Source organism: Pecten maximus, chromosome 14 (genome assembly GCF_902652985.1).
Source record: "Pecten maximus chromosome 14, xPecMax1.1, whole genome shotgun sequence".
Taxonomy (NCBI): Eukaryota; Metazoa; Mollusca; class Bivalvia; order Pectinida; family Pectinidae; genus Pecten; species Pecten maximus.
Window position 1 is genome coordinate 16,149,560 of NC_047028.1, and position 27,276 is coordinate 16,176,835.

General features: G+C 33.4%; 1 protein-coding gene across 2 annotated transcripts; it reads left to right on the forward strand.

The window, feature by feature from the left end:
* The first annotated feature begins 445 nt into the window (after window positions 1-445).
* Window positions 446-19,673, forward strand: LOC117342998 (sodium-coupled monocarboxylate transporter 1-like). Of its 2 annotated transcripts, XM_033905324.1 has the most exons (17): window positions 446-539; window positions 2,267-2,635; window positions 4,308-4,376; window positions 4,742-4,793; window positions 5,130-5,197; window positions 5,883-5,963; window positions 8,562-8,635; window positions 9,717-9,854; window positions 10,479-10,614; window positions 11,372-11,460; window positions 11,973-12,085; window positions 14,051-14,121; window positions 14,951-15,037; window positions 17,403-17,647; window positions 18,275-18,375; window positions 19,202-19,320; window positions 19,512-19,673. In XM_033905324.1, the coding sequence occupies exons 2-17, from the start codon at window positions 2,303-2,305 to the stop codon at window positions 19,623-19,625; spliced, it is 1,890 nt and encodes a 629-aa protein (XP_033761215.1). In that variant the 5' UTR covers window positions 446-539; window positions 2,267-2,302; the 3' UTR covers window positions 19,626-19,673. The 2 variants fall into 2 exon arrangements, 1 of the variants encoding a protein (XP_033761215.1); XR_004535941.1 differs by lacking the exon at window positions 19,512-19,673 and having other exon boundaries at window positions 17,403-17,483; window positions 19,202-19,313.
* Window positions 19,674-27,276: the final 7,603 nt, after the last annotated feature.

Sequence of the window (27,276 nt, forward strand, 5' to 3'; positions counted from 1 at the left end):
AAAAGTGTATGGTGCTTACATGATATATTATTAGAAATATATGGAGACATTCATGGTATTTAAATAATTTACCTACAGTTTTTACTTTTATTTTTTTAATGTATACTATTTCGATAACTTTAGGACTGATGTGTTGTACTGTATGTATTTAAAATAAATGTCACTTCAAGGAACCATACCAATGAATTGTTATGAAAATAGATCAGAAATAAAACACATAAATGTGTACATACTATAATAAAATGTCAAACATGTTGTTATATCTAAATTCCAGTTTGTATAGCTTTAACGATTTCTGAATGAATGAATAGTAATGAAAACATTAGGTTATTATCACTTGATAGTTTCCGTATTTGTAAACTGTTAAGCCTGTCCTCCCTATACTAACTTTAACAGCCTGTAGATGACACTGCACTCTGATAAGGTCTGGATCGACATCTGTTTATATGACTTATTTACGGTGACACATCTACATTATATATGTGTTTATTACAGTATAGCTGTACCGCCTCACACTTGGAGATATATACAGATTAAAGGTATGTTTCTATCTTTTTAAAAGTGATACTGTTCAGAATGTACATATGTTCTTAATATTCTTTTGAAATACAATATTAAAACCGTGACATTTATAGATAATTATCCAAATTATTGAATTATGGACCTTTTTTTACCTCCCTATCCAGATTGTGGCATGATGTTTTGATCTATTTCGAGCTTTTTGGTCGACTCCTATCACTTTAGGCCCTTATCGTCACTGATGAATCTCTTTGTTTGTTAAGAGTACAGTTTTTTTGTGATATAATGATATGATTTCTGCTAATAGTGGCAATGGTTTCGAATGATATTTTTAGTTGTCCGATATCTTCAATATCAAATTTATTTGTAATTGTCAGTTTTGGTTGATATAGGTATTCCTCTTGAGATTCCATATTTTGACCTTTGGCATAATTACAGAATCCTAGAAGTACTGTATACGTTATTAAGACAAGTATTATCTTTATTTTATAGTTATGTAATGTTTATAAATCATTGATTTTCTGTCTGGTTTTTACGCATACACATTAATAAGTTTTAAGGATTCAAATATCTTAATTGATATCACACTAAATATAAATTATTACAATATAATTTGGTAACTTTGTAATAATAATACTCCTTAACGCTGTATGTTACTTATTTATACAAAGTTTACAATATGCATTAATAGGAGTTTTCCGTGCAATATCCCATATTGTTGGTTATTGTTTATTGTGGAATAACAGCATTTTGAGTGCAGTGTTTTTGTACCAGGACACCAGTTACCATGGACAGATATGTTATATTGTGATATTTCAATTGTATTCATTTGTTTGATTTAACAGATGTTACATGTACCTAATAGACATTGCATGTGGTTGCATTGTGCACTTTGCGTCAGTAACAAGAGAGATGGTTGTATGAAACTGAGATGTTGACGAGTTTTAAAATATGATTACATGTTTGTACGTTTACATTATAAATTGGCTGTTTTCAACATAACTGATGTCAAGAATGTTTCATGACCACGAATAATCAATAAATTAGTTTTTATCACCAAGTAGTAAGTTGTAGACTAACATAAGTTCTAATTATTTTGTTTTCATCACACTTCTTTGAATATAGTGTTTCAATGAACAAAATACCTTAATTTATTACATTTTTACCAGTGAAATATCAAAAATTATTCATTCTATAAAAGTGATATTTTTCACTAGTGAAAAATATCACTTTTGCTGATTTGACCAATCAAATTAATGATTAGAAAATACCAAAATAATTGACCAATCAGAAAGCCCGACATATATGTCAGCACCTGGACAGGGGGAACTACTTTTTTGTTTACATTAGGCCTAGTTAGCATACGGGGTAGGTTTTTCGTTGATAAAAAATGTAATAAACAGAATATCTAACAGTGTCTTCAGTAATACCAAATATATTTTACTCGTATGGCTAATATTTTGATATTTTTCACTCGTGCTGCGCACGACACTGTTAGATATCCTCTATGTATCCGTTTTGAGGTATTCGTATTTTGGTACATTGACTACAATCATAAAACACTGCGTTAACGCTTCAAATAGCATTAATGAGCAAGTGCTAATTTTTATTGAGTAAAATAAAAACTTAAATAGCATTGATTAGTAATAGCGCCATTCAAATGTGCATGTTCAGGTTAAAAGCTTTAAGTATTTTATTATTTCTTTATCACTGATTCGTTTGCTATTGAGATTGTATTTGTTTTCAGGATCAACTCTATGGTTACTGCGCCCCTGTCACAAAGATGGCGTTTTTGAAGTGGGAGGATTATGTCATTTTCATCATAACTCTAGTGTTTTCTCTAGGAATCGGTTTATACTATTCTATAAGAGACTCTAAAAAGAGAAGCACGAGGTACTTTTTACTTGGAGATGGAAAAATGGCGATATTTCCTGTTGCACTATCCATGATGGTATCTTTTGAGTCAGGGATCATGATGTTGTCCATTCCCGCGGAGGTTTACATGTATGGGATGCAGTGGTATATATCTATCATATCGATGTTTATATCCAATATGCTAACAATGCATCTCATCATACCCACACAAAGGAAACTGAACATCACTAGTTTGAATCAGGTAATTTTTTTTAAATCCTTTTTCTTTAGAAGGAATGACATAGGTTTGTCTATCTGTTTTATGAAGATTTGTTGGTGAGACTTCATTTGTATATTTGGTCTGATACGGTAGTGTCAACACGGGGATGAGGTTGATACATGCCGAATTTAACCATAGACTTGAACACAAACACCATTGAATGTTCCGCCACATTTATTAAACTTAGGTTTTTATTCACAACTACGCATGTCCGGTTACATTCAAGTAAGTAAATGATGCACGAACTTCGTTAACAAAGGTGCAGAGGGACGGGCTGATTGGGAACATAGAGACGGAAGGATTGGGGCTGAATAGGGGACATGAGGACAGGGGGCGGGACTGAAAAGGAGACATAGAGGTAAAGGGAAGGGGCTGAATAAGGGGCATAGAGACAGTGGTGTGGGCTGAATAGAGGATATATGAACAGAGGGAAGGGGCTGAATAGGGGGCATGAAGACAGAAGGACGGGGCTGAATGTGAGATATCAAGCCAGAGGAATGGGGTTAAATATAAAACATAGAGGTAATGGGACGAGGCTGAATAAGGGACATAGAGTCAGAGGGATGGGATTGAATAGTAGACATAATGTAGAGGACCGCAGCTGAATAGGGAATATAGAAACAAAGGGGACAGGGCTGAATAGAGGACATAGAGTCAGAGGGACGGAACTGAAAAAGTGACAAAGAGACAATGGGGCGGGGCTGAAAAGGAGACAGAGAGACAGAGGGACGGGCGCTTAAAAGGGTACATGCAGACAGAGGGATTGGTTTGAATACGAGACACAGAGGCAGAGGGACGGGACTGAATAGGAGACATAAAGGTAGAGGGACGGGGTCGAATAGGGGATATAGAGACAGTGGAACGCGGCAGTAAATCAATTTTCTGGACATAAGAATATTTGTGAGTTAGCAATTAACTTTATATAGATAGTGGCACTGATGCCCATGACCCTCAGGGTCGGGCCCGTGAGATTTTTTTTTTACTTTAAATCTTTCTTCTTCTATATGAATCAAGGTTTGTTTGTTTTTAGGTTTTCTTTTTACTGTACGTGCACTTTAAATGCTACACTTACACCAAGCCATCCTTATGGTAAAGATAAAACAGTTTTTATAGATATGAAGATTTCTGAGCGAATGAATAATGTGTACATACTATAACAAATATGTCAAAACATGTTACAACTAAACAAAAGAAACGAAAAGAAAACACGTGGTCGAGTAGAGGTGGTCATTAAGATGGTTATTAAGATCTGGTGTTTTTCGACTGAATTTGCTGCAGTCGCATTTCCTTTACACGACATGGAAGTGGGGCCATGTGCCAGGTGACGTTGGGTTTATCATGGTATCCGTTATCCTCGCGCGCTTACATCAGTTGATATAACTTGTTTCGCAATTGTTCTAAATTTGACATGCTATAGTAATGTTACATTATTGTGGTCACTTTGTGATTAAATCAACTTTTTTTTAGAATAATTGAGAAACTGCAAATGATATACTATATAAAAAATGAATAGATAATCAAAAACTGATTAATTTATAGAATATAGCGTATAACCTTGGAGACAAACTCTTCCCCATGCATACGACTTGATACATTTATGCACAATTGGCGTCAGTTTCGGTGTATGAATTGTAAAATGATTTTGTTGTTGCAGTTTTTCGAACTTCGGTATAACTCCCATGGACTGAGATTATTTGCCACTATAATTCGTTTACTAGCAGTGGTAAGTGTTAGAAATACCCCTTGTCGTTCATTTGATAGATATTTCAATTTGTGTTGTCAGAAAAGACCAAAAGACCAATGTGTAAGCACAATTGCAAATTTAATTCTAAATCGACTAAACAAAAACAAAAAATCATGCAGAAAAAGTGTTCACTGTGTTCATGAAGGATAACGGCCCCCTGCTTCATCTGCGACATACGGCGATATTCCTCATTTTTATCTTTTTTGTTTTCATACACTACATGTCATGTTTCCTTCTCTCTCTCCCTTAAGAAATGCTGCCCCTCATATAACATGTTTCCCTCCTCATCTCATATATTACAATACGTATATGTTCTCTTTCATTTTGTCTTCAACGGGAAACAGACAAACTATCTTGGCAATGTCGTGTTTGTACCGGCTGTCACTTTGGAAATCGGTAAGAACGAGATCACTCACTGTCAATTGAGGACAGGTTTAGGAAATTATATAATGTAAATATGATATGATTTCAGTAGTGTAACTGTATAGCTTTATACATCATAAATATTACATAGCTTTCCACACCGAACACCCGAAATCTCTCAAGTATGTCGACCAACTAAGCGGTGGGAAATCTGCAAGAAAACAAAACATCATAACACATAACTACCAATTGGCGGCGTAAAGAGACCAATAAATGGCTGGCGTTGACGGGCGTGCGTGCCACATACGGGTGGCGAGTACAGAAAGCATTCCTAGATTTTTTAAACATCTTCATTCTGATATATTCCAGTGGCCGGCATCCCTGTATGGATCTCGATCGTTACATTGATGGGCGTGGTCGCAGTTTATACATTAATCGTAAGGAATTGATTTTATCTTTTCTTCACGTAAAACATTTTAAGTGTAGCATTCCATTTTTCTATTTTGTGACGCTATGATTCTTCGACAAACAGATAATGTAAAGCCAATGAAAATTAACTAACAAAACGAAATAATAAACTAAAAAAATGTAAGGGTGATAATTATAAGATGGTTATCAGTCTAGGTCAGAAATCAACATTATATATTTTAAAGGTGGAAATATGATTTATCATATTGTAACACATACTGACAATACTGACATTTACCAACTTAAATTACAGCAATATTTTACTCTGCGTTTCTATGTCCTTCTGTGTATGTCAAGGGTTTTACACAGGGTTTACACACTTGACAATATTGCTGATATGACAATATGTTTAACGCATAGGATCTACCTAATTTCCTTACAGAAACATCTTCTGTTTTTATTGATACAATTATATATAATTTGTAATGAAACAAATACGTATGAGGCATTATTTTATCTTAATGTGACAGCGAAAATATAACAATGTGAGGTATTTTTTAAATTCATTTCTTAACCTTGAAAATCGTTTCCTTGAGAACTGGAAATATATTTGTTCAAGTAAATATCGTAGATCATATGACTTTAGATATACTTGATTTATAACGGACAGTCACTATACGTGCTCAATATCTGTATGCCATTGTCGTTATATAGGGAGGATTCCAAGCTGTTGTCTGGACTGACGTGTTCCAAACCATCTTCATGTTTAGTGGTATGTTTGCAGTTTTAATCAAGGTAATACATACTGTTTACTAGTAATGTTGATAGCATCCTCGTTTTTAAATCGTCTGATTCATCAGGGTAATATTAATTTATTTTACAAAATTGACACACAACATTACTGTAACTGAGGATTAACTAATTTTACATCATCTTGAAGTCCGTCATTATATAACAATGGATATGAAGAAAACCATTAAAAATAAAACAAGATATATCTGTGTTTTAAACCTGCTTCCGATACATGTAATCAAACTTTTATCACATGGAAACTTTCAGCTATTGTTTTTAATCTTATCTTCGAAGTAATCGATTGTGAATGTCGATGCTGTTTGTACTGGTTTTTCTAAAGCATTTGACGAATTGAGTCTTACGTCGAGTGGTGCCGCCCTGGGTTCCATACTTGGGCCAAAATTATGCTTGATTTATATAAATGACTTAACTGCAGTTTTGAAACATTTCATCTTCATTATGTTTGATGATGGTAGAAATTTCTATAGAAGAGTCGCATCCCTGTTAGCCTGTGATCAATAACAAAATGATATCGATAGAGAATTTGACTGTGCAAAAGGTGTGGCAAAAATGTATGCAAATGCTTGTTGTTTTTTAAAACGTTTATGTAAACATTTTGAAAACGTATTTGTGTTCAGGTCATTTCACATATGTTTACTGGATTAGTGCAGCGAACTAAACTACTTTACTACACCAATTAGAATCAGTATAACGATTTTGTTAAGGTTCAATTAGCCATTTTATTCTTATACATGTTTATGTAAATAGCTTAATCTGTCTTATCTTGGACAGCAGGCGACACTATCTTGATATGTGTTTCCTTTAAATTGTATTTATCGGTTGTTTGACTGTCAGTTGTAGTGGGACAAGATCGATATTTATATTCCCAGAAAATGTCTATGTTCTTGTGTGATTTAACGTTTTAGTTGTCCACCATGAAGGGTAAATGTTCGAAAATTTGGCATTATTTATCTTCCGGTAATCACATTTTTCAGCAAAATATGTTTATTCGTCATCAACATAACGCAGATATTTAACAGTCATGATATGGTTGTTCTCTCGCAGGATATCCTTCACTCATCACGCATCCAAAACTTGAGTTTGATATATTTCGTTTTGTGGCCATCCTTCCAATCTTATATTTCTTACCTTATCTGTGAGGCGAATTTTTTTTTTGTCTGCAGTATACCCCATGTTCTCGTAAAAAAAAGTCGGAAATATCTGTCAGACTGCTGATATATTAAAAACGATATATGTTGCCCTTATTCCAACAAGAGAGACCGTATTCATATATAAAAAAATAACTGTCTGACAGTTGTCGGTTTTTACCACATGATATGGCTGACCATAGTCAAATAAACATAGGGGAATGTACACTCATTTGTAAGGTATAATCTGTTATTCAACAAACAAATAAATGATTTTGTACTCCTCACTGATTCCCATATAACAGCGTCACGTCCTCACAAAACCATATTATTAGTATATCAATCTTATCAAAAGACGTTAGTTGAATAATATCAGTAGAAATCCTCTTATCGTGTCTATTGGTTTCGTATCAAAACTAATGCGTCCTACCCTACGTACATTTTTAACATCAATCTTTTCACAACAGTAATTCAGTCGTTACTGTTAGTAAAACTATCAATATTGAAGAATTAATATATATACTTGGACATAAATCAGTGTGTGTGTGTGGGGGGGGGGGGGGGGGGGGGGGCAATTTCAAAACAGTGACAATATTTAACAATTAAAAGCTTTGACAATCACCACATATTCACCACACTTCATTTCTTTAAACATTCATTCAGAGTATTCACATGCATGACTGACATTCATCAATAATTAAGCCATATACAATACAGTATAATACATACATACATACCTAATGCATTATCTAACAATTCAAAACTGTGACAATATTTACCAAAACTGTGACAATATTTACCAAAACTGTGACATTGTTTGTGACTGATTTAAAATTTTGCTATGCGTAATCATAAAGAGTAGGTTTGGTATCAAGGTAAAAAGTATTATGGGGATACCACTAATGTTAAGAATTATTCAGAGATATTGAAGTATCATGGTATTACCGAGATACTGCATGGTCAGAAAATAATCAACCGATTCTCATTAAAATTTACATGAGTGATGTTTGCGCCATAGTTTGCTTTCTTGCCAAATATATTACTAAGCCTTTCCATGCGAACGAAAGCATATCACTTTTCCTGTAGTAACAGATAACGATAAACGTTAGATTATAGACAAATCAAAAGCCTTGTCATTGAAATAAAAAATAACGAAACGTTATTGAGTGTTTTTTATCACAAAAAAGGAGTTATCTCCCCTATATATTTTACCACGTTGCTCTGTCGTGTTCCTGGTGTCATATCCCAAAATGTCTCTCAGCTACATCTTATATATGCATCAGTGCTCACAGGGGGAATAACTCTTACAAACTGTACTGAAACGTATGTCTGGCGTTCGGTTGTTTTTTTTTTCTCGTGAGCATTTTATACGCGTTTCATGTCCCATCAATATCTTCCACTGCAGATACATGTTTTACAAATATGTCGTATACACTTTGTTTGTGGACATTAGGGTACAATGGACGTAGGTGGGATTACGAATGCGTGGAACATTATATCAGAAAAAGGAAGGTTCAACATGCTCAAGTAAGTTTTTTTAATATTCAATCGAATAATTTAAGTTAGTAGAAAATATGTAAGAAACTTTTATTATGATAGCATCATTATGTATGGTAAAGGCAAATATTCGAATTGATTAAAATAGCTTCATTCATTTTGCAAAAATCGTTGGGGAAAACTTAAATCTGTATTAATTACTTTTGTTCAAATTGAAGACATCATGAGAATTTAAAGTTAGAGAATTATGAGTACCCGGAGAAAATAAACCTGATCTGACAAAGTAAACTTGTATTTTCAATGCCCTGTTGGGATTTCAATCCTGGTGTTGTTGATTTTGAAAATTGCGTTGTCTACAGGGCGTCATATTAATTCATATAAAAATGCTTGTACTATAAAACATTAAAGATTCTCTTAAAGACTTCATTCATATTTGAGATAATATGCCTTAATATTGCAAGGTATTTGCTGTTGTACAGACTAAAACCATCAAACTATTTTCTAAAAGTGTTTATTAATTCATTTATGTTGGGGGGGGGGGGGGGGGGAAGCGGGGGGAGGGGGAGCGGGGGGGGGGGGGGGTACGTATATTTCGACATATATATATAAAAAGGTTTATCATTCGATATTAGTTAAGCAGAGTTGCTCTGGCAACTCATGTAACAAACATACATAGGTTCGTTCAATTTATTGCATTACGTCAATAAAAATTGTTGAAGTGACGAAATAAATGAAATGAAGCAGAGTACTGAGATTACTTCGGACTTTCAGTCAACCGGAAAAGTTCACCTATACCTGATTAAATTTTAAAAAAATCAGGGACACAAATTATTGCCCCTACACATATAAGTTATGTAACGGTTTCCTCTTTTTCGGTTTTTCTATTGTTTTATGATACCATTTGGAAAGAGAATGATATGTTAAAGATATTATGAAAAGGGACAATTCCAATTAAAATATTGGAGATTTCCCAATCATACAAAAAGTCACAAATCGTTCCTGCTAGTAAGGAGACCATAAATAATGTATTTGTGTTAAATTTGTTGTTTGGACATTTCCACGGATTTATGTTTTGAGATGCCTTATATTCATATACTGTTTCTTTTCTAAGCTTTGATCCGGATCCTACATTACGTCAGTCTTTTTGGAGTCTCGTCGTTGGAGGAATTACCACCGGACTTGAACTACAATTCAGCCAGCAATCTTTCCAAAGGATCAAAGCGACACCGACGATATCTACTTCTAAAAGGTAAACATTGCTTAATGTTTCGTAGAGGTAATATGAACCTGTCATATGATGGTGCATCTTATGACTGACGTGGTACTGATGTTATATTCAAATGGAGACGATTGATCATATCCGAGGAGAGGTTTGATATGATACATCACATCTGAACACATTGCTATTATTGATTTACACATTCAATCAACAATATCGTAAGGAAATCGTTGTAGCTTGATCATTATCGATGTCAATAACTTAAAACGTCCAAGACTTGGGATAAACGGAACCGGCACGCTTCCATCTGCAAAAGAAATGATTATTATGTGAATGGTTCCTAATCACGTATACGTATTCACCTTGATTTGACTCGTAATGGTCTCAGATTAAGTGAACAGCTTGTTTGGCGTACTGGATGAGGTATAGGATATTATTGCATTGGGAAAACTCTTGGTGTATCGGAACAACTGTCATTATATCTCCAGTCTGATCAGGCAAGTCAATAACTTCTTTAGTGTGGCTTTAAAATATCATGTTGCATGCCATTATATGATGTTGAATGTGTGACGTATCTACCATACGGCAATGCCTTTTGTGTGTAGATAATGCGATAAGATAAAGAATTTACAGATATTGCTTTATTTATTTCAGAATGTTTATCTTAGCTTCCATATTGTCCCTCATTATATCTGGGCTGGCCGTTCTGGAGGGCGGTGTAATGTTTGCGTACTATCATGTGAAGGGTTGTGATCCTCTCGAAGCAAAACAAGTCGTTAATCAGAATCAGGTATTCTCACATATTTGACATGCACGAAATATTTACACTTACGTTATACAATATGTACTAGCTCTAAAGGAGTTTAAACAATCTAAAGTTTTGTGGAGGCATATAACTTTTTAGTCGTCATTGAAAATTCAATGTACAAAATTAAATACATAATGAATTACAATTATTTACAGCTTACTCACAATGTAGAGTAATCAAATACAATTGTGTTTAATATAATCAGGAGAAGTCGCGAGGAATGCGACTTTTGTATGATGAAAACGTTATAGGTCGTTATTATAGTTACGATAATGAGTTGGCGGAAAGCAATCGTTGATATTTTCTTGATTACTATCATGACAGTAAAATCAGAACAATAATAGGTATTACTTAGTTCATTTATTCTACTTGAGAGTCGTTTCCCTGAAAATCGGACAACTGAACTTAAATAATGTTTTTCACATGAATATCGTAGACTCTATTAACTTAATTATAACTTTATCGACTGCTGAATGTATTTTGATTTAGGAAATCTTTAAAATGAACATTTAATATGGAAAACAATTTGATGTATTTTAATACTGTAGTGCCACCGCAATAAAACAGATACACAATTTTGAACGAGAACTCATTCCTTCAGAACAGTTTCATGATTTTTATGATATTTACTGGAGGTCCGATATAATATTCACACTCTGAAACCTTCTTGAAGTGTGGACCCGTCTTCCTTTTATTGAATTATCAGCTATCTTATTTTCCCTTCTTTTTTGTTTTTTAGCTGATAGCAAAAATGGTTCGAGACATTTTCCAGGATATCCCATGCCTATCAGGATTATTTTTAGCGGCTGTGTTTAGCGCTTCGCTAAGGTAATGTTATAAATGTGTACATGTCCAATGAATACAACCAAAGAACTAGAAAAATATACTCCTTCAAATTAACAATAGATTAGATATATTCATATCCTGGTTATTGGGTGTGGTGAAATGAAAAATGTAATCAACATCATTGGGTTATCTAGGCTAAAGCAAAAAAAATTTTATTTTTTTTTCTTATTTGTTTTTCTTATCATTAACATTTAACATTTATTTTCCAATTACATCATTATAGAAAACCAATCAAGTTTTCAGTTGCATATAAAGAACTAGCTTGTTGCCATGTCTACAGAGTGTTATTCCCTAGAATGACTTTGAATTATATAGTTATGAACAGCAAAATATATGAAAGGCGATATTGAAGTCACTTCAACAAAAGTCCCTTGGAATTCTGGTGCGATACATGTTGCCGTTTCAAATATGTCAATAAGTTTATATTTGTAACTACAATAAGTAAATATTAAATGTCATTCTTCAGATACCGCATACTGATGATTCTCTTTCAGTACAATGTCATCGCTGTTAAATAGTTTGTCTGCCATTTTTTGGGAGGATGTTGTCAAACGACACACCAAGCCAATGTCGGAAAAACGAGCTGTATTCATTACACAGGCATCAGGTGAGTTGCTTAGAAAATAGAAAACACAATTTTAGATCATTCATTTTGTCAATAAAAAAATGGTAAAACGGTACCAAATGCAGTTACCACTTTTATTTATCAACATGTTAGAGATATTTGAGTTAATTGGATATATATTTCATTCCTTAGCGGGGTTACTAATACAGCTTCTATAGGCTGGTATACCATTTGTTTATCTATCTAGGACTCATCCGTGATATAAGGAACATCATACAGCTATTTCGTCCTTCTAGGACTTGTCTGTGATGTTAATATTAAGTGGTTATGAGAGGAGATAACAAGCTAACTTCTCTTGTTTTGATAACAAAAAAAAGTGGATTGCCTGTGCGAATCATGCATCGGAAGTATAATGATTTGAAAATTTCAATATTTCAATCGCAGCTCAAAATTCCAAAACATTTATTGAGTATATAAATACGTGTATATGTATATCTTTGATTAAGCATTCTTTTAGATTCAGATAATTTCATGGATATGGTCGTTTTAGTATTATTGTTTGGAGGACTGGCTATATGTTTCAGTATTTCTCTTAGGAGGACTGGCTACATGTTTCAGTATAACTATTCGGAGGACTGGCTATATGTTTCAGTATAACTATTTGGAGGACTGGATACATATTTCATTTGATACGATTTGATACGATAAACAAGAGATCCCAGAGGGATCTTGGCGCCCACCATTGAATGATCTTTATGTGTTCTATGTCAGACTGATCTTCTCTCAACTTTCTCCTTCTTTCTCTTTTTCTTCTTAAGGGGAACCTACACATGAAGTTTGAGGGACACCCCTCCGGTACTTTTCATGAAATAGTGATAACAAATTTGAATTTGAATCGTCGGCCATTTTCATTTTCTGATAAAAAAATCTATCCTTAATTAATACTACCATAATTAGTGATAAAAAAGAACCTACACATAAGTTTGAGGAATATCCCTTCAGTACTTATCAAGACATATTGACAAAAAACTACAATTCTCAAAATCCATGATGGCTATTTTGTTTTTTTCTGATCAAAAATGTATCTGCACAACTAGTGACGAAGGAGAACCTACCCATAAAGTTTCAGAAGTATCCTTTCAGAACCTTTCAAGAAATAGCGATAAAAAACTTCAGATATCCATGCAATGCATTTCAAGATATAGCGAAAACAAGGATTGTTTGCTGACGGGCGGACGACAAACGGATCACGGACGCAAGATGATTTGAATAGCTAATAATTGATGCAGGCTTTAAGGCTCTATATCCATATCACCATTTCAGTGTCATTGTTTCGAGAACTGGCCATACATTTCAATATTATTGTTTAAAGGACTGACTATATATTTCAGTATAATTGTCCGGCTATTTGTTTCAGTATTATTGTTTGGAGGACTGGCTATATATTTCAGTATTATTGTTTGGAGGACTGGCTGTATATTTCAGTATTATTGTCTGGCTATTTGTTTCAGTATTATTGCTTGGAGGACTGACTATATATTTCAGTATAATTGTCTGGCTATTTGTTTCAGTATTATTGTTTGGAGGACTGACTATATATTTCAGTATAATTGTCTGGCTATTTGTTTCAGTATTATTGTTTGGAGGACTGACTATCTATTTCAGTATTATTGTTTGGAGGACTGGCTGTATATTTCAGTATAATTGTCTGGCTATTTGTTTCAGTATTATTGTTTGGAGGACTGACTATCTATTTCAGTATTATTGTTTGGAGGACTGGCTATATATTTCAGTATTATTGTCTGGCTATTTGTTTCAGTATTATTGTTTGGAGGACTGACTATATATTTCAGTATTATTGTTTGGAGGACTGGCTATATATTTCAGTATAATTGTCTGGCTATTTGTTTCAGTATTATTGTTTGGAGGACTGACTATATATTTCAGTATTATTGTTTGGAGGACTGGCTATATATTTCAGTATAATTGTCTGGCTATTTGTTTCAGTATTATTGTTTGGGGGACTGGCTATATGTTTTGCCTTTGGTATTTCTGGAATTGATGGACCGGTATCACGGGTAAGTACTAACTTATTTATAACTTTATAAAATGGTTTCACATTTATCGTATCTTTGAATTATCAGTTTTGTTCTTTACCTTTAACCAATACATATTCATCAAATGAAATAATTTGATGCTCAATCTTGTTCACTGACGACATCGCGACAGAAGGAGATAGATGGTCATGAAAATAGAGAAGTTATCGTAACGCCAGCCTTTGCTTGATTGCAAAAATGTTTCATACCTCCAATGCTAGCTTTTAAAAGCTGAACTCAAACCTAGATCTAACGTTCAATGGGGCTTTTTCACGGAAGATAGCATTTGGTGAGAGTTTTATATCCCATTTCCCTAAAAAGTAATCTTCGTCGTTGAGTTACCTAATCCTGTTATTCATATGAAGCTTAGGGTACCCATTCTGTGGAATAACACAATTGCACATTATGCTGAAACAATTTGATATTTATTTTTACAATATTTAGACAGGGACACGGTATTGAACTGGATGCGTTTCGTAATGTCTTTGCATTGTTTAACAATATCATCATGATAATATTACGACGTAGTATTCGCGGTGTACGGCTAATCTGCTGTTTACGCATATTAATAATTGATTTGAAATATGAATAAAAAAATAAATGTTTTGTTAATCAGACATAATAGCAAACAGTCTTTCGAACATTTCAGATAACAATTGTGGAATAAAATTATCACCACCTGCAAACAACTTTACGAATTGAGATTTCGTCCCAGTTGAATTCCAAATACTTGACATAGTGTACACAAATGAATGCACTATAAACTTAATGCTATTATACATATATATACTGTTGCGATTTTAATTTCAAGATACTAGATATTACTGGAGCGTCCTTGTCTGGTACACTCATCGGATTGTTCTTACTTGGCTGGTTCGTGCCCAGAGCGAATGCGCTGGTAAGTATCAGATGTTTTGTTCAAAATGCATACCTTTCTCCTGACGTATGGAATTCTCCTGACATAAAGAGGTTTCCTGCCGTATTAAATTTCCCGTATGGAAGTGTTTTTTGACGTATGGATTCTCCTGACGTATAGATCTATCCTGCCGTATTGAAATCCCCTGCCGTATTGAATTCTCCTGCCGCATGGAATTCACCTGCCGTATTGAACTCCCCTGTCGCATGGAATTCACCTGACGTATTGAATTCCCCTGTCGCATGGAATTCACCTGACGTATTGAATTCACCTGACGTATTGAATTCCCCTGTCGCATGGAATTCACCTGACGTATTGAATTCCCCTACCGTATGGAAGTACCCTTCCGTGAGGAATTATCCTGATGTATGGAATTCCCTTGCCTACATTTTGTGTTTTGTGTCAGTTTTGTTTTATGTATTATTATCAGTATGTTTTGTGATATGTATCATAATCAGTATGTTTTGTTTTATGTATTATAATCAGTATGTTTGGTGATATGTATTATAATCAGTATGTTTGGTGATAAGTATTATAATCAGTATGTTTGATGATATGTATTGTAATCAGTACGTTTGTGATATGTATTATAATCAGTACGTTTTGTGATATGTATTCTAATCAGTACGTTTGATGGTATGTATTATAATCAGTACGTTTGGTGATATGTATTATAATCAGTATGTTTGGTGATATGTATTATAATCAGTATGTTTGATGATATGTATTGTAATCAGTACGTTTGTGATATGTATTATAATCAGTACGTTTTGTGATATGTATTCTAATCAGTACGTTTGATGGTATGTATTATAATCAGTATGTTTGATGATATGTATTATACTCAGTATGTTTGATGATATGTATTGTAATCAGTACGTTTGTGATATGTATTATAATCAGTACGTTTTGTGATATGTATTATAATCAGTATGTTTGATGATATGTATTATAATCAGTATGTTTGATGATATGTATTATAATCAGTACGTTTTGTGATATGTATTCTAATCAGTACGTTTGATGGTATGTATTATAATCAGTACGTTTGGTGATATGTATTATAATCAGTATGTTTGGTGATATGTATTGTAATCAGTATGTTTGATGATATGTATTATAATCAATACGTTTTGTGATATGTATTCTAATCAGTACGTTTGATGGTATGTATTATAATCAGTCAGTTTAGTGATATGTATTATAATCAGTACGTTTGGTGATATGTATTATAATCAGTATGTTTGGTGATATGTGTTATAATCAGTATGTTTGGTGATATGTATTATAATCAGTATGTTTGGTGATATGTATTATACTCAGTATGTTTGGTGATATGTATTACAATCAGTATGTTTTGTTATATGTATTGTAATCAGTATGTTTTGTTATATGTATTATAATCAGTACGTTTTGTTATATGTATTATAATCAGTATGTTTGGTGATATGTATTATAATCAGTATGTTTGGTGATATGTATTATAATCAGTATGTTTGGTGATATGTATTATAATCAGTACGTTTGGTGATATGTATTTACTCAGTAAGTTTGGTGATATGTATTGTAATCAGTATGTTTGGTGATATGTATTATAATCAGTATGTTTTGTTATATGTATTATAATCAGTATGTTCGGTGATATGTATTGTAATCAGTACGTTTGATGATATGTATTATAATCAGTACGTTTTGTTATATGTATTATACTCAGTATGTTTGGTGATATGTATTGTAATCAGTATGTTTGATGATATGTATTATAATCAGTATGTTTGGTGATATGTATTATAATCAGTATGTTTTGTTATATGTATTATAATCAGTATGTTTGGTGATATGTATTGTAATCAGTACGTTTGGTGATATGTATTGTAATCAGTATGTTTGGTGATATGTATTATAATCAGTATGTTTGGTGATATGTATTATAATCAGTATGTTTTGTTATATGTATTATAATCAGTATGTTCGGTGATATGTATTGTAATCAGTATGTTTGATGATATGTATTATAATCAGTATGTTTGGTGATATGTATTATAATCAGTATGTTTGGTGATATGTATTATAATCAGTATGTTTGGTGATATGTATTATAATCAGTATGTTTGGTGATATGTATTATAATCAGTATGTTTGGTGATATGTATTATAATCAGTATGTTTGGTGATATGTATTATAATCAGTATGTTTGGTGATATGTATTGTAATCAGTACGTTTGGTGATATGTATTGTAATCAGTATGTTTGGTGATATGTATTATAATCAGTATGTTTGGTGATATGTATTATAATCAGTATGTTTGATGATATGTATTATAATCAGTACGTGTGTAATTCCAGGGTGCTTTTGTCGGCGGCCTTGCATGTTTCCTGTTTATTGGCTGGATCTCCATCGGAAAGTTGGTTTCTTCTGGAGTGAGGGTGAATGTCAAATTAGAGCCTGCTTCAGTAGAACACTGTCCACACCTAAATGCGTCTTTGATTACGGGTGATACAGATATATACAGCCATACAACAACAAATAGCACGTGGAATTCTACATACACGACACTCCAGGCAAACCAGACACTTATATTTCCTGAACCGTAAGCGTTGTACACTTCAAATGGTAATAGGCTGCTATCCTGTACTATTAATTCCCTAAAGATATTTCATAAAACCATACACATAATGCAATAAATGATTAATTCTATATTGTTTATGACAATTGTATTGATGTTGGTAATAATGATGGATTTTATCACAAGTGGTGTTGGATTTCACTCGTACAAAAGGTAATTACTTATCGAACATCTAGTGAGGAAAAATAACTTCGTTAAGTTTCGAAGTTTCGTCGATAAAGCAAGTGAATTCCGGGATTCTGTCTATCTCATTACAAAATATATTATACAAAGTATCGTTAAATCGAACTGCTATAGTAGTGATATGATCGATATTAACATAATTTCATTCCATTCACGTTACAATTAATACATATCCCGTCAAGATGTTATGACGCAATATTTGAATCACAGTAACCTACAACAAATCACATACCCAGGAGGTTTGAGTAAATGTGTATTCATAATATAAATAGACTGGTGTATCTATACAGATAGCAATGTAGTTATGTGATAATGGATGTTAGGTTGCATTGTGAAAAATATTGAAAAGTTTTAGCGTCAGACTATAGACGTTAAGAAGTATTATATATAACATTTCTATATCAACAGACAGGGCCTGGACGTGCTGTATTCTCTGTCCTATAAATGGTTGTTACCGTTAGGTATAATCCTGGTTTTTACTGTTGGATCACTCGCCAGTCATCTACAAGGTAATTGTTAAGAAGGTATTATATCAGTGATTTTGAAGGGAGTATATATTATGTGTTCCTCGCGTGCCTCTATTTAAAACAGTAAGATCACCCTGGTAAAATACTCACTTCATAATGTCTGTTTTTACCCCTAAAAGATACTTGCTGCTTCATACAAACCTGTATCACCCTGATAACATACTATTCGCTTCATACACAAACTCCTATCACCATGGTATAAACATACCACCCACTTCATACAGATTGATACCATCGCTAGGCACTTCATACAGACTCTTACCATCCTGGTAAGATACTAGCCGCTAGCGGCTTCATACAAACCTGTATCACCCTGGTACGATACTGGGTGCTTCATACAGACTGATGTCACCCTGATAAGATACAAGTCGCTTCAAACAGACTCGTATCACCCTGGTACGATGCTAGGTATTTCATAAGACTTAATAAGAATTTTCTAAGAATTTCTCTTCGGCGCAATAAGTAGAGGGCTAGTCAACGAGACATCCGGTTTGGTTACTAGCGGAAGCATTGAGTAATGACCTTTACTACTCATGGAAACATTGAAAACTAAAATCAGTGGCACAGATGTGTTTGTTGTGTTCAGACTAACGTCTAGTCTGTATGGCTTAGATGGTATTCGAATATTTCCGAAAAGTTTTAAGTGTTAAAGAAAGACAGTAGCATTGATTAGATAACAACAGTAACTGTCTAAAGTGATCCGTTTGGAGTTGTAATTTGTGGTTTTCAAAAAGGTCATGATAGAAATCACTGGGTGTATTTGAATGATACAACTTTTAGAATTGTCTCCCTTTTGTTTTCTTAATAGCTCCAATACCAGTCGATCCATTAGTTTACGTACCTGTGTGTGACTACCTGACCCGATATATCTGTACACCAATCAAAAAGAAGTTCCGGCGTGGAGTGAAATATTCTGAACCCGACCAGGTATGAAATACAATTTCAGAAAATACAAATTATGTACATTATAAGATTATGTTCATTTAAACACTAATGAACAAATCAAACGCTATTTTCCATTAAGTACATATCATCTTTGTCATTATCCCATTAAGAATTACGATTGCAATCAATGTTGCTGTGGTATTAGAATAGTCATCATGCTATATCTCTTTCAGGAAATGGCTGAGGAGACAATGTTTGTAGAAGAAAAGCCGGGAGATGAAATGATTGTAGATGTTGTATTAGAAAGTACAACAACACAAGAAAAGACTACTACAGACATAATATGAAAAAATACAAGGAACCATTAAATATTCTTACTATATTGGATATCAAATAACTTTACGTGTATTATTTTGAATAATTCAGCATATTAAATCAAAATTTAGATCATCTTCCCGATAGAAATAAAACAAAATGCTCAATGAGTGTTATAAATAACATTCCTCACTTTTCTTATTTTCTATATTGTTCTATAGTAAACGTAAGACAAACATGCTTTACAATCTTAAGTACACACTATATTTAGTAACCCTTGTTCTCTGTCATTATTTACTTCAAACTCTTAACCATTTATTTACGATCAATGCTATTATGTAAGGTTATTATTCAAAGCTTTAAAATCCGTACAGAGTCTTAATGTCTAGGTTCCTACGTCACTCCTGGGTAATTGACCTCCTACCTGACTAAAGGTGTGTAAACGAGGTGTTAATATCCTTCATAATCTGCATTTAAGTTCTTATTGATTATAACACAGACTTACTAGCATTTTTCAAAAATAATTTCTTTATTTACTGCACAATAGAATTAAATAATATATCGTACAATAACAACATACAACAGCAAAGCATATTTATTATATAGATATACCGATTTACATCTTGAATTAAAATCGGTTAATGACTAACAATTTACACTCGATATAACTCACTTGATTCTTGTTAATATAATAAATAAAAAATACCTGTTTACCTAAAACATATTGATAGTGTAAATAATGAAACATAACACAAATGAATGATACAATTATGTAGTGAAGTCAGACGTAGGTACAGATACAAAATAATAGTTTTAAACCACGGCAGAATTATGAAATTGCATCATTGTAAGGAAGTTGTCAAAACAAACTCACTAAAATAAATATATAAAAACGTACACTTAACTGAAAGAGTAAAGGTATATGTGAATACGCTGTCTCATAACGGTTTTGTAGGGATGATATACAACTGTAGTTATATTAGTAATGACATATTTTTTTCTTATTGATATGATTCGTTTTATTACTTTAAATATATCCATGTCACCTTTTCGTTGTTTCCAAAGGTATTTTTGTCTCAGCTACTATCATATACAGTTTGAAGATATAAACCTCGAACAAAGGTGAGGTGAAAAGAAGAATTGGACATAACATTGGAGCAGCCACCCAAGACAAATCGGCTTTGTGTGTAAGAGGTAGCCGTTGTTGGCCTTGGCTGTTGTCGTTTGTAAAGACAGTTAAAGGCAGCCTGTTATATGTTAGGGTTTGTTTAGAAGAAAGATGAACTTTTATATATGAAATTAAAAGTTTCTTAAGGAGCGCGATTATAGAACCTATGATTTGGATAAAGTTATGGTTTATGTTAGATGCCATAGTATGCCTCTAAATTGTGTTCATCACTTGTATAGTTCACACGGAAAATATATATATATACCTGTAATCTGAGCGTGTTTCCTTAAACTAACATTTCACGTCACACATTAGTTATTAATGTCACAGTAAAAGAGCTATGCCATCCTATGAAACACACCTGTGAAATGCGCGTACTTATTTCAAATGTATTAATCAGTTGTATAAACCAGGGATTTAGAGCCGTTCGATTATTTGAATTTATCATTTGTAATTTAAGGTTTCTATTATTTACTTTAGTTTCGTATCGTTAATAAAAAATAAACATCACAAGTGTTTTTGATAATTTGTTTCCGGTAAGTTAACATGGGTTAGTATTATATCAATATTTTGGTATGTTATAATTAAAGTCTGTACAAAAACAACTATTTACGAATTATTATTTCAATCTGTCTTTATCTGCTTTATACGAATTCTATTGTTTGCTGACTTTTATTTCTGCGTCACTGTCAATCCTGGTAATCCTAATACCTACCTAAAAGGAGCAGTAGAAACAATTAAAATCGGCTCCTTATGTACTGTTTTTTATTTTCCACACTAAAAGCATTGCTATTAGCCAGCTAATCGTCCATCAATGTTGCTTCTACCTGTAAAGTCTTTTTATTGGATGGAAGGAAAGGTCTTGTAGAGAAAGTCAAACATTTTGAGTCATACTACAGACCCGTGTACGTTCGCTGTTCCGTCTTAAACGCAAACGCTACGGAAGTGCTACGGAAATGGTACGGTAATGCTACGGAAGTGCTACGGAAATGGTACGGTAATGCTACGGAAATGCTACGGAAATGGTACGGTAATGCTACGGAAGTGCTACGGAAATGCTACGGTAATGCTACGGAAATGCTACGGTTGACGCTCACAAATAATCGACCGTTTCTGAATAGATTATCTGGTTCTTATAAAAAGCGGATCCTAGACGAAGCGAACACGTAGAAACGACAGTGCAATGGGTGTTTGATGGAGTGAATGTTGTATCGGGAAGTGGAAGAACGTTTTATCAAATTGTACTACTATAGAAAACCTCCGTATGCAAAAAACTGTACAACTTTTAGAAACCGGAAATATTAAGGTCATATAAGGATCTTTCAAATTTAGGAAAATTTATTATTCTCGACAACAAAAGACGATAGCATTTAATTTTAAAATAAAATCACTCTCTACACTAGCGCTGCGGTCGCGTATGTGTTGTCTCTGTGTGTCCGAACTTTATTGTTTTGTTTTTATGTATTTATGTATATTTTCACTGCGTTTATTCACTGCATTTGTACTGATAAACCGTAAGGTTTAAGAAATCAACTAATTGAATTGAAAAACTTGTATCAAAGTGTTAATTTAGGTACAGGTAAACAGATCAAGACTTCTGAACACAGATTGACCAGGCTATGAATAGACCCCCTATAGGGCTAATTGTAAAAAGGAGAAACTGACCAGGTGTGGTGATGACTTATACACCTGAGCCCGATGACTCCTAATCAAGTGTATATCCATGGCCATCAGGTGAAGTTGACGGTGGTGGGGAGGGGGATTAGTACCCATGGCAACAGGTTAGGGGGATAATTAAGTCAAGTACATAACAATCACTGGTACATATTACTGGTGTGTATGCATTGACGATTTGTTTAAAAGTCTGATGTCGGATCAGAGGAAACTCTGGCAGGGGAGGGATACAAACTAAAAACAAGACATCAATAATTATATACTTAAGAATATACAATGTACATGTGCAATCAGATACGTGTATATCACACGTCTGCAATGGAGCGGACTCTGTGTGTTTACTTGATAATGGATAACACTCTGAAAATCTTTATTAATGGACTTGTGTTGTGATCTAACCTTCAGTTGAGTGACAATCAGTAAACCTTTGCACCCAAGGAGAAGTGAGGAGTGCACGATAATTAGTTCACAACTGTTTTTTTTTTTAACTTATTGTCACACAGGACATAACCAGGTAATACATTGTTTCAATATATAAAGACTTCAACAGTGTAGAGTGAAGAATCTACCTTTGAAATTAATTTTGATGTTGTATGCGATCATTTTAATCATTTACATGCTTCTATTAAAACACATCAGTTTGTGTCAGAGGCCTAATAATGGCTGACACAGGTGTACATGTACTTCATGTAAATATTTTGTCGGACAAAATGTTAATATTTTAAATTTTTATTGAATGTTAATTCACTAAAGTTTTGGCTTTTACATTGTTATTCGAAACTTGAAAGTTTCTTTTACAGTACATGTCATCTATATGATTTATACATTGTATGTTCTGTCGACAGATCTTGAGACATGTACAATAAATGTACATGTCCAGGCTACATGTACATTACATTGAAGCCAAACATCTGGGAAAGGCCTGTTGCCAATGGCCAACTGGGCGCAATATGCAACCCTACAGCCTTGAGGACATGCATCCTATCACACCTTACCTGTAAGATGCTGATCAGTCTAGCTCTTTTGTGTCTGGCACATGGTATACCTGGCCAGGTGACCTGTCCCCAATTAACCCCCGGAGTCCTATTATGGCTCATTCTCACTGAGCCAACATATAGAAATGTACCTGTATTACCAGGCCAACATGTCAAATTTTACACCTGAGTGAGTTTAAACTATAGCAGTAGCCTGTTCTTACTTTCATGAGAGAAAATATAAAAATGTCAAATTGAATATGACTTATAAAATGATGACTCAAATGATTCACCCTCTCTTTTACATTTTTTTTCAAAACTTTCCTTTTTGCCGATGATGGTAAATTTTGTAAAGCAGCACGTTATATTTAAGACTCCTATCCGATATTGACAGAGTCTACGACGGGTGTAAAACTTTAAAATGTACGTTTTATATAAAAAAAAATATTGTTATATAACGTTTAGCAACAAAAGAAATACAACCGAGTATCCCGACAGCTTGGGTGAGGAATCTCTAAAGAAAGAAACACTTGCTAAAGACTTGGGTGTATGGGTCACTCCGAATATTAACTTTTTATTTCATGTTAGATAAGTGGTTGGTAAGGTCATGCCAATCTACATATTTGGATTTTCAAAATGTTATTCGCTCTCTGTACATTAGTGCAGTCAGTAAGATTACTGCTCTGAAACATGGTCACCATAGCAAGAAACACTCGTACACCAGATTGAAGTTGTACAGGTTTTATTTTTTATTTTATGATTTTTTTATTTCTATGTTTTAAATCAAAATTAAACGATAATAGTCTATATTACCTGTAAATTTGTACACAATTCAACTTACCTAGTCTGGTATGAAGGCATTAATACATATATTTTTATTCAAATCTGTACATAGTCTGCTTGATCGAACTTTTACAAGATACTACTTTTTAGTTCCACATCTTTTTTTTGACTAGGTCGAGTATCTCAACCTTGCTTTATCCCTGTAAATGCTGGATTATTGTAAGAAATTGTAATGTTCCTAAAAGAGTCCTAATTAATTTTAACTACCTTCGTCATGTTCCCGACAGTTTTTTAAAGTTTCACTTGAGAGATTTATGTCGAACGAAGATTTGTTTTCAGAATTAGGTCTCTTGTTTACTGTTCATAACAAGACTTACTTGATCGTCTGGATGATTTCTATTTTGGACCTCAGTTCTATTTCACATGTGTATGCACTTTATATACCGTATTTGCTCTTACTATGTAATTAATTTACTCTTGTTATACTTTATCAGAGACATATATATATATATATCACACATGTAATATATACGTCTCTGGTTTTATCAATTTGTTATCAATTCTGTGATTAGACCTTTGGGTTTTAAAATTGAAATAAATAATGAATAACTCCAAAGATCACGATGACATTCTCATTAAAGTTGTACGTTTTATGAATCAGTCTATAGCCTTACCTGTAGGCTATAATTATCTCTTATTGTTCTATCTTTCACACCTATATCACTTGGTCCACAAAATACCTTACCTTTAGTTTACCTGTATACAACATGCTGTGTTGTTTGTATCATTGCTGACAATTAAGTCTAACTACCCTAGTTTACCTGTGTGATACTGTCTGGAGCATTTGTACCCTATACATGTAGCCTGACCAGTGCATATTATATGAAACTGTTTTAAAGGTTAGACTATAGCACAGTAAAGGTAATATTGTTTATTTAACACGATCTTCATCTTGGTTTCCATCGTAATGCGTCGACTACTACTAGGATCCGCCATTTTTTATTACACTAAGATCGATGGACCATGTGACTTGACTTGTTTTTTGTGAGAGTGTTATTTTTTCTATACAAAGATACAGAAAGATTTATAGCCGTATCTATGTTATTCTCACCTCCTTATAAAATTATTTGCTGTCGCTACATTTCTTTTTTGACGTTCGGTAAGTATATTTAACTAAATTTCGTTTCGATAAAAAATACATTCCGCAAAATTTTCTACCGAACGGTTATGAGACGGTCTGTGAGTGAAAATAGGTAAACGCAAATGCTACGGTAATGCTACGGTGAGTGGACGCAAACGGTACGGAAATGCTACGGAAATGGTACGGTAATGCTACGGAAATGCTACGGAAATGGTACGGTTATGCTACGGTAATGCTACGGAAATGGTACGGTAATGCTACGGAAACGCTACGCTTAAATCGGAACTGCGAACGTACACGGGTCTGTAATATAGAATAAATTATAAGAATTAACCTGATGGACTCATGGCACAAATAAGTTGAACTATATACCATAAAAAAATTAAATTGTACAGATTTCACAGTTTCGTGTTTCATCACAAATTATTCCTTAATTAGTAACCAATATTTGTTTTATTACTTATTTTTTTATGTTATTGTATCTAAAAATGAAAGGACTGTATTAGATGATGTGAACTCTTTCAATTCTAATTCATCATAATGCTATTTTTATTCCCAACATTATGGATGGTGACGAAACCATGGAAGTGCACATGCTTATAATTTCAAAGTAAAAGTGCGTATGCCGATGGTGAATTAATGCTGATGAACAAGCATGTTTTTCCTTGAAAAGTTTATTCGTGTGAAGCACCGCTGATGTGTACGAGCAGACCACCCCCTCCTCTGGCGATCTTGGACTAGCAGAAATCAGGCAATCAATCAAAATCAAAATTAATATTTTTTTTATATCTTCAACGGCTAAATAATTGTCTGCCACTTATGGAACTTGATCGTAATGGGGCGTGAATTGATATAGCCTGTTGACAAAAAATTATAAAAACCTACAAAATGACATCTTATTTCAGATAGAGTCGTCCCGGTGCATAAACCTAAATTTGAGACGGACTAAGTTATTTTTACGATGTCCATTAACACAATTGTTTAAGTCAACATACAAATAAAATTAGGAAGTAACATTGATATTTCTACTGGACTATATGTAATTTTTGTTAGTAATATCACGTGCTAATATCATCAATTAAGTCATAACCGGAATGTACTTCGAAATTAAAACCATATTTATTTTACACAGAGGTCAATAATCCTCGAGAACAAAAATTCACATAACAGTTTCGTAGCGTTCCTAATAAGGGTAATTTACTAGCATAATAACTTGACTCACGGAAGGGAATCCATTGAACTTTGAAAAAGGTAGCTTAATGGATATTTTGTTGTATCGATATCACGTCAATCAAGTCTCTTCGTCTAACATTTCACTATGTCAAATGATATGTGTAATTTACATAATGAGAAGATTTGTCATTGTCAACAATTAACTGGTAATATGTTTAAAATTATCAGATACTCTGACCTTGTAGTCAGCTTAACATACATGTTCATGCTTTTAATCGCATCAAGCGTTATTTGGTAAATACTTCAATAATTGTTATAATCCATTATTGGGAAAGAAAGCAGGAAAACAAATCAAGATATTGATATACTTATATCTTAGATACAAAACCAACTGTAATCGTTTGTCGCAAGACGTTTATCTGTTAACCCTAGTGATCTACAGTCTAAAATAAATCGGAAAAGGAAGAAGGAAATTTCCAGACTTTGTATGTGTCTTTGTATATCCAATACGTGTTGCAATCTAAAGGACTGATAAGGTAACGACGCAGCCAGTGGAGTAGATGAGGTGAGTTCTTCAAGTTAATTATCTATATGATATGAGAAGGAAGATGTACAAAAGAATTATCGATATACTGCATAGGTATTTTACACATTACAATAAATCGATTTGGTATGATGAACTAAAAACTTGAGTTATCAGGGATTGATCGATATAAAAAAATAACTGAGAATACCGCTTACTAACGAAACAGTAAATCTTACTCAAAAAC

Coding starts and splice junctions, on each gene's coding strand:
- LOC117342998 (XM_033905324.1), top strand. CDS start 2,303: ATGGCGTTTTTGAAGTGGGAGGATTATGTCATTTTCATCATAACTCTA. Junction 2,636..4,307: donor ACATCACTAGTTTGAATCAG/GTAATTTTTTTT, acceptor TTGTTGTTGCAG/TTTTTCGAACTTCGGTATAA. Junction 14,122..14,950: donor TTGATGGACCGGTATCACGG/GTAAGTACTAAC, acceptor TTTAATTTCAAG/ATACTAGATATTACTGGAGC.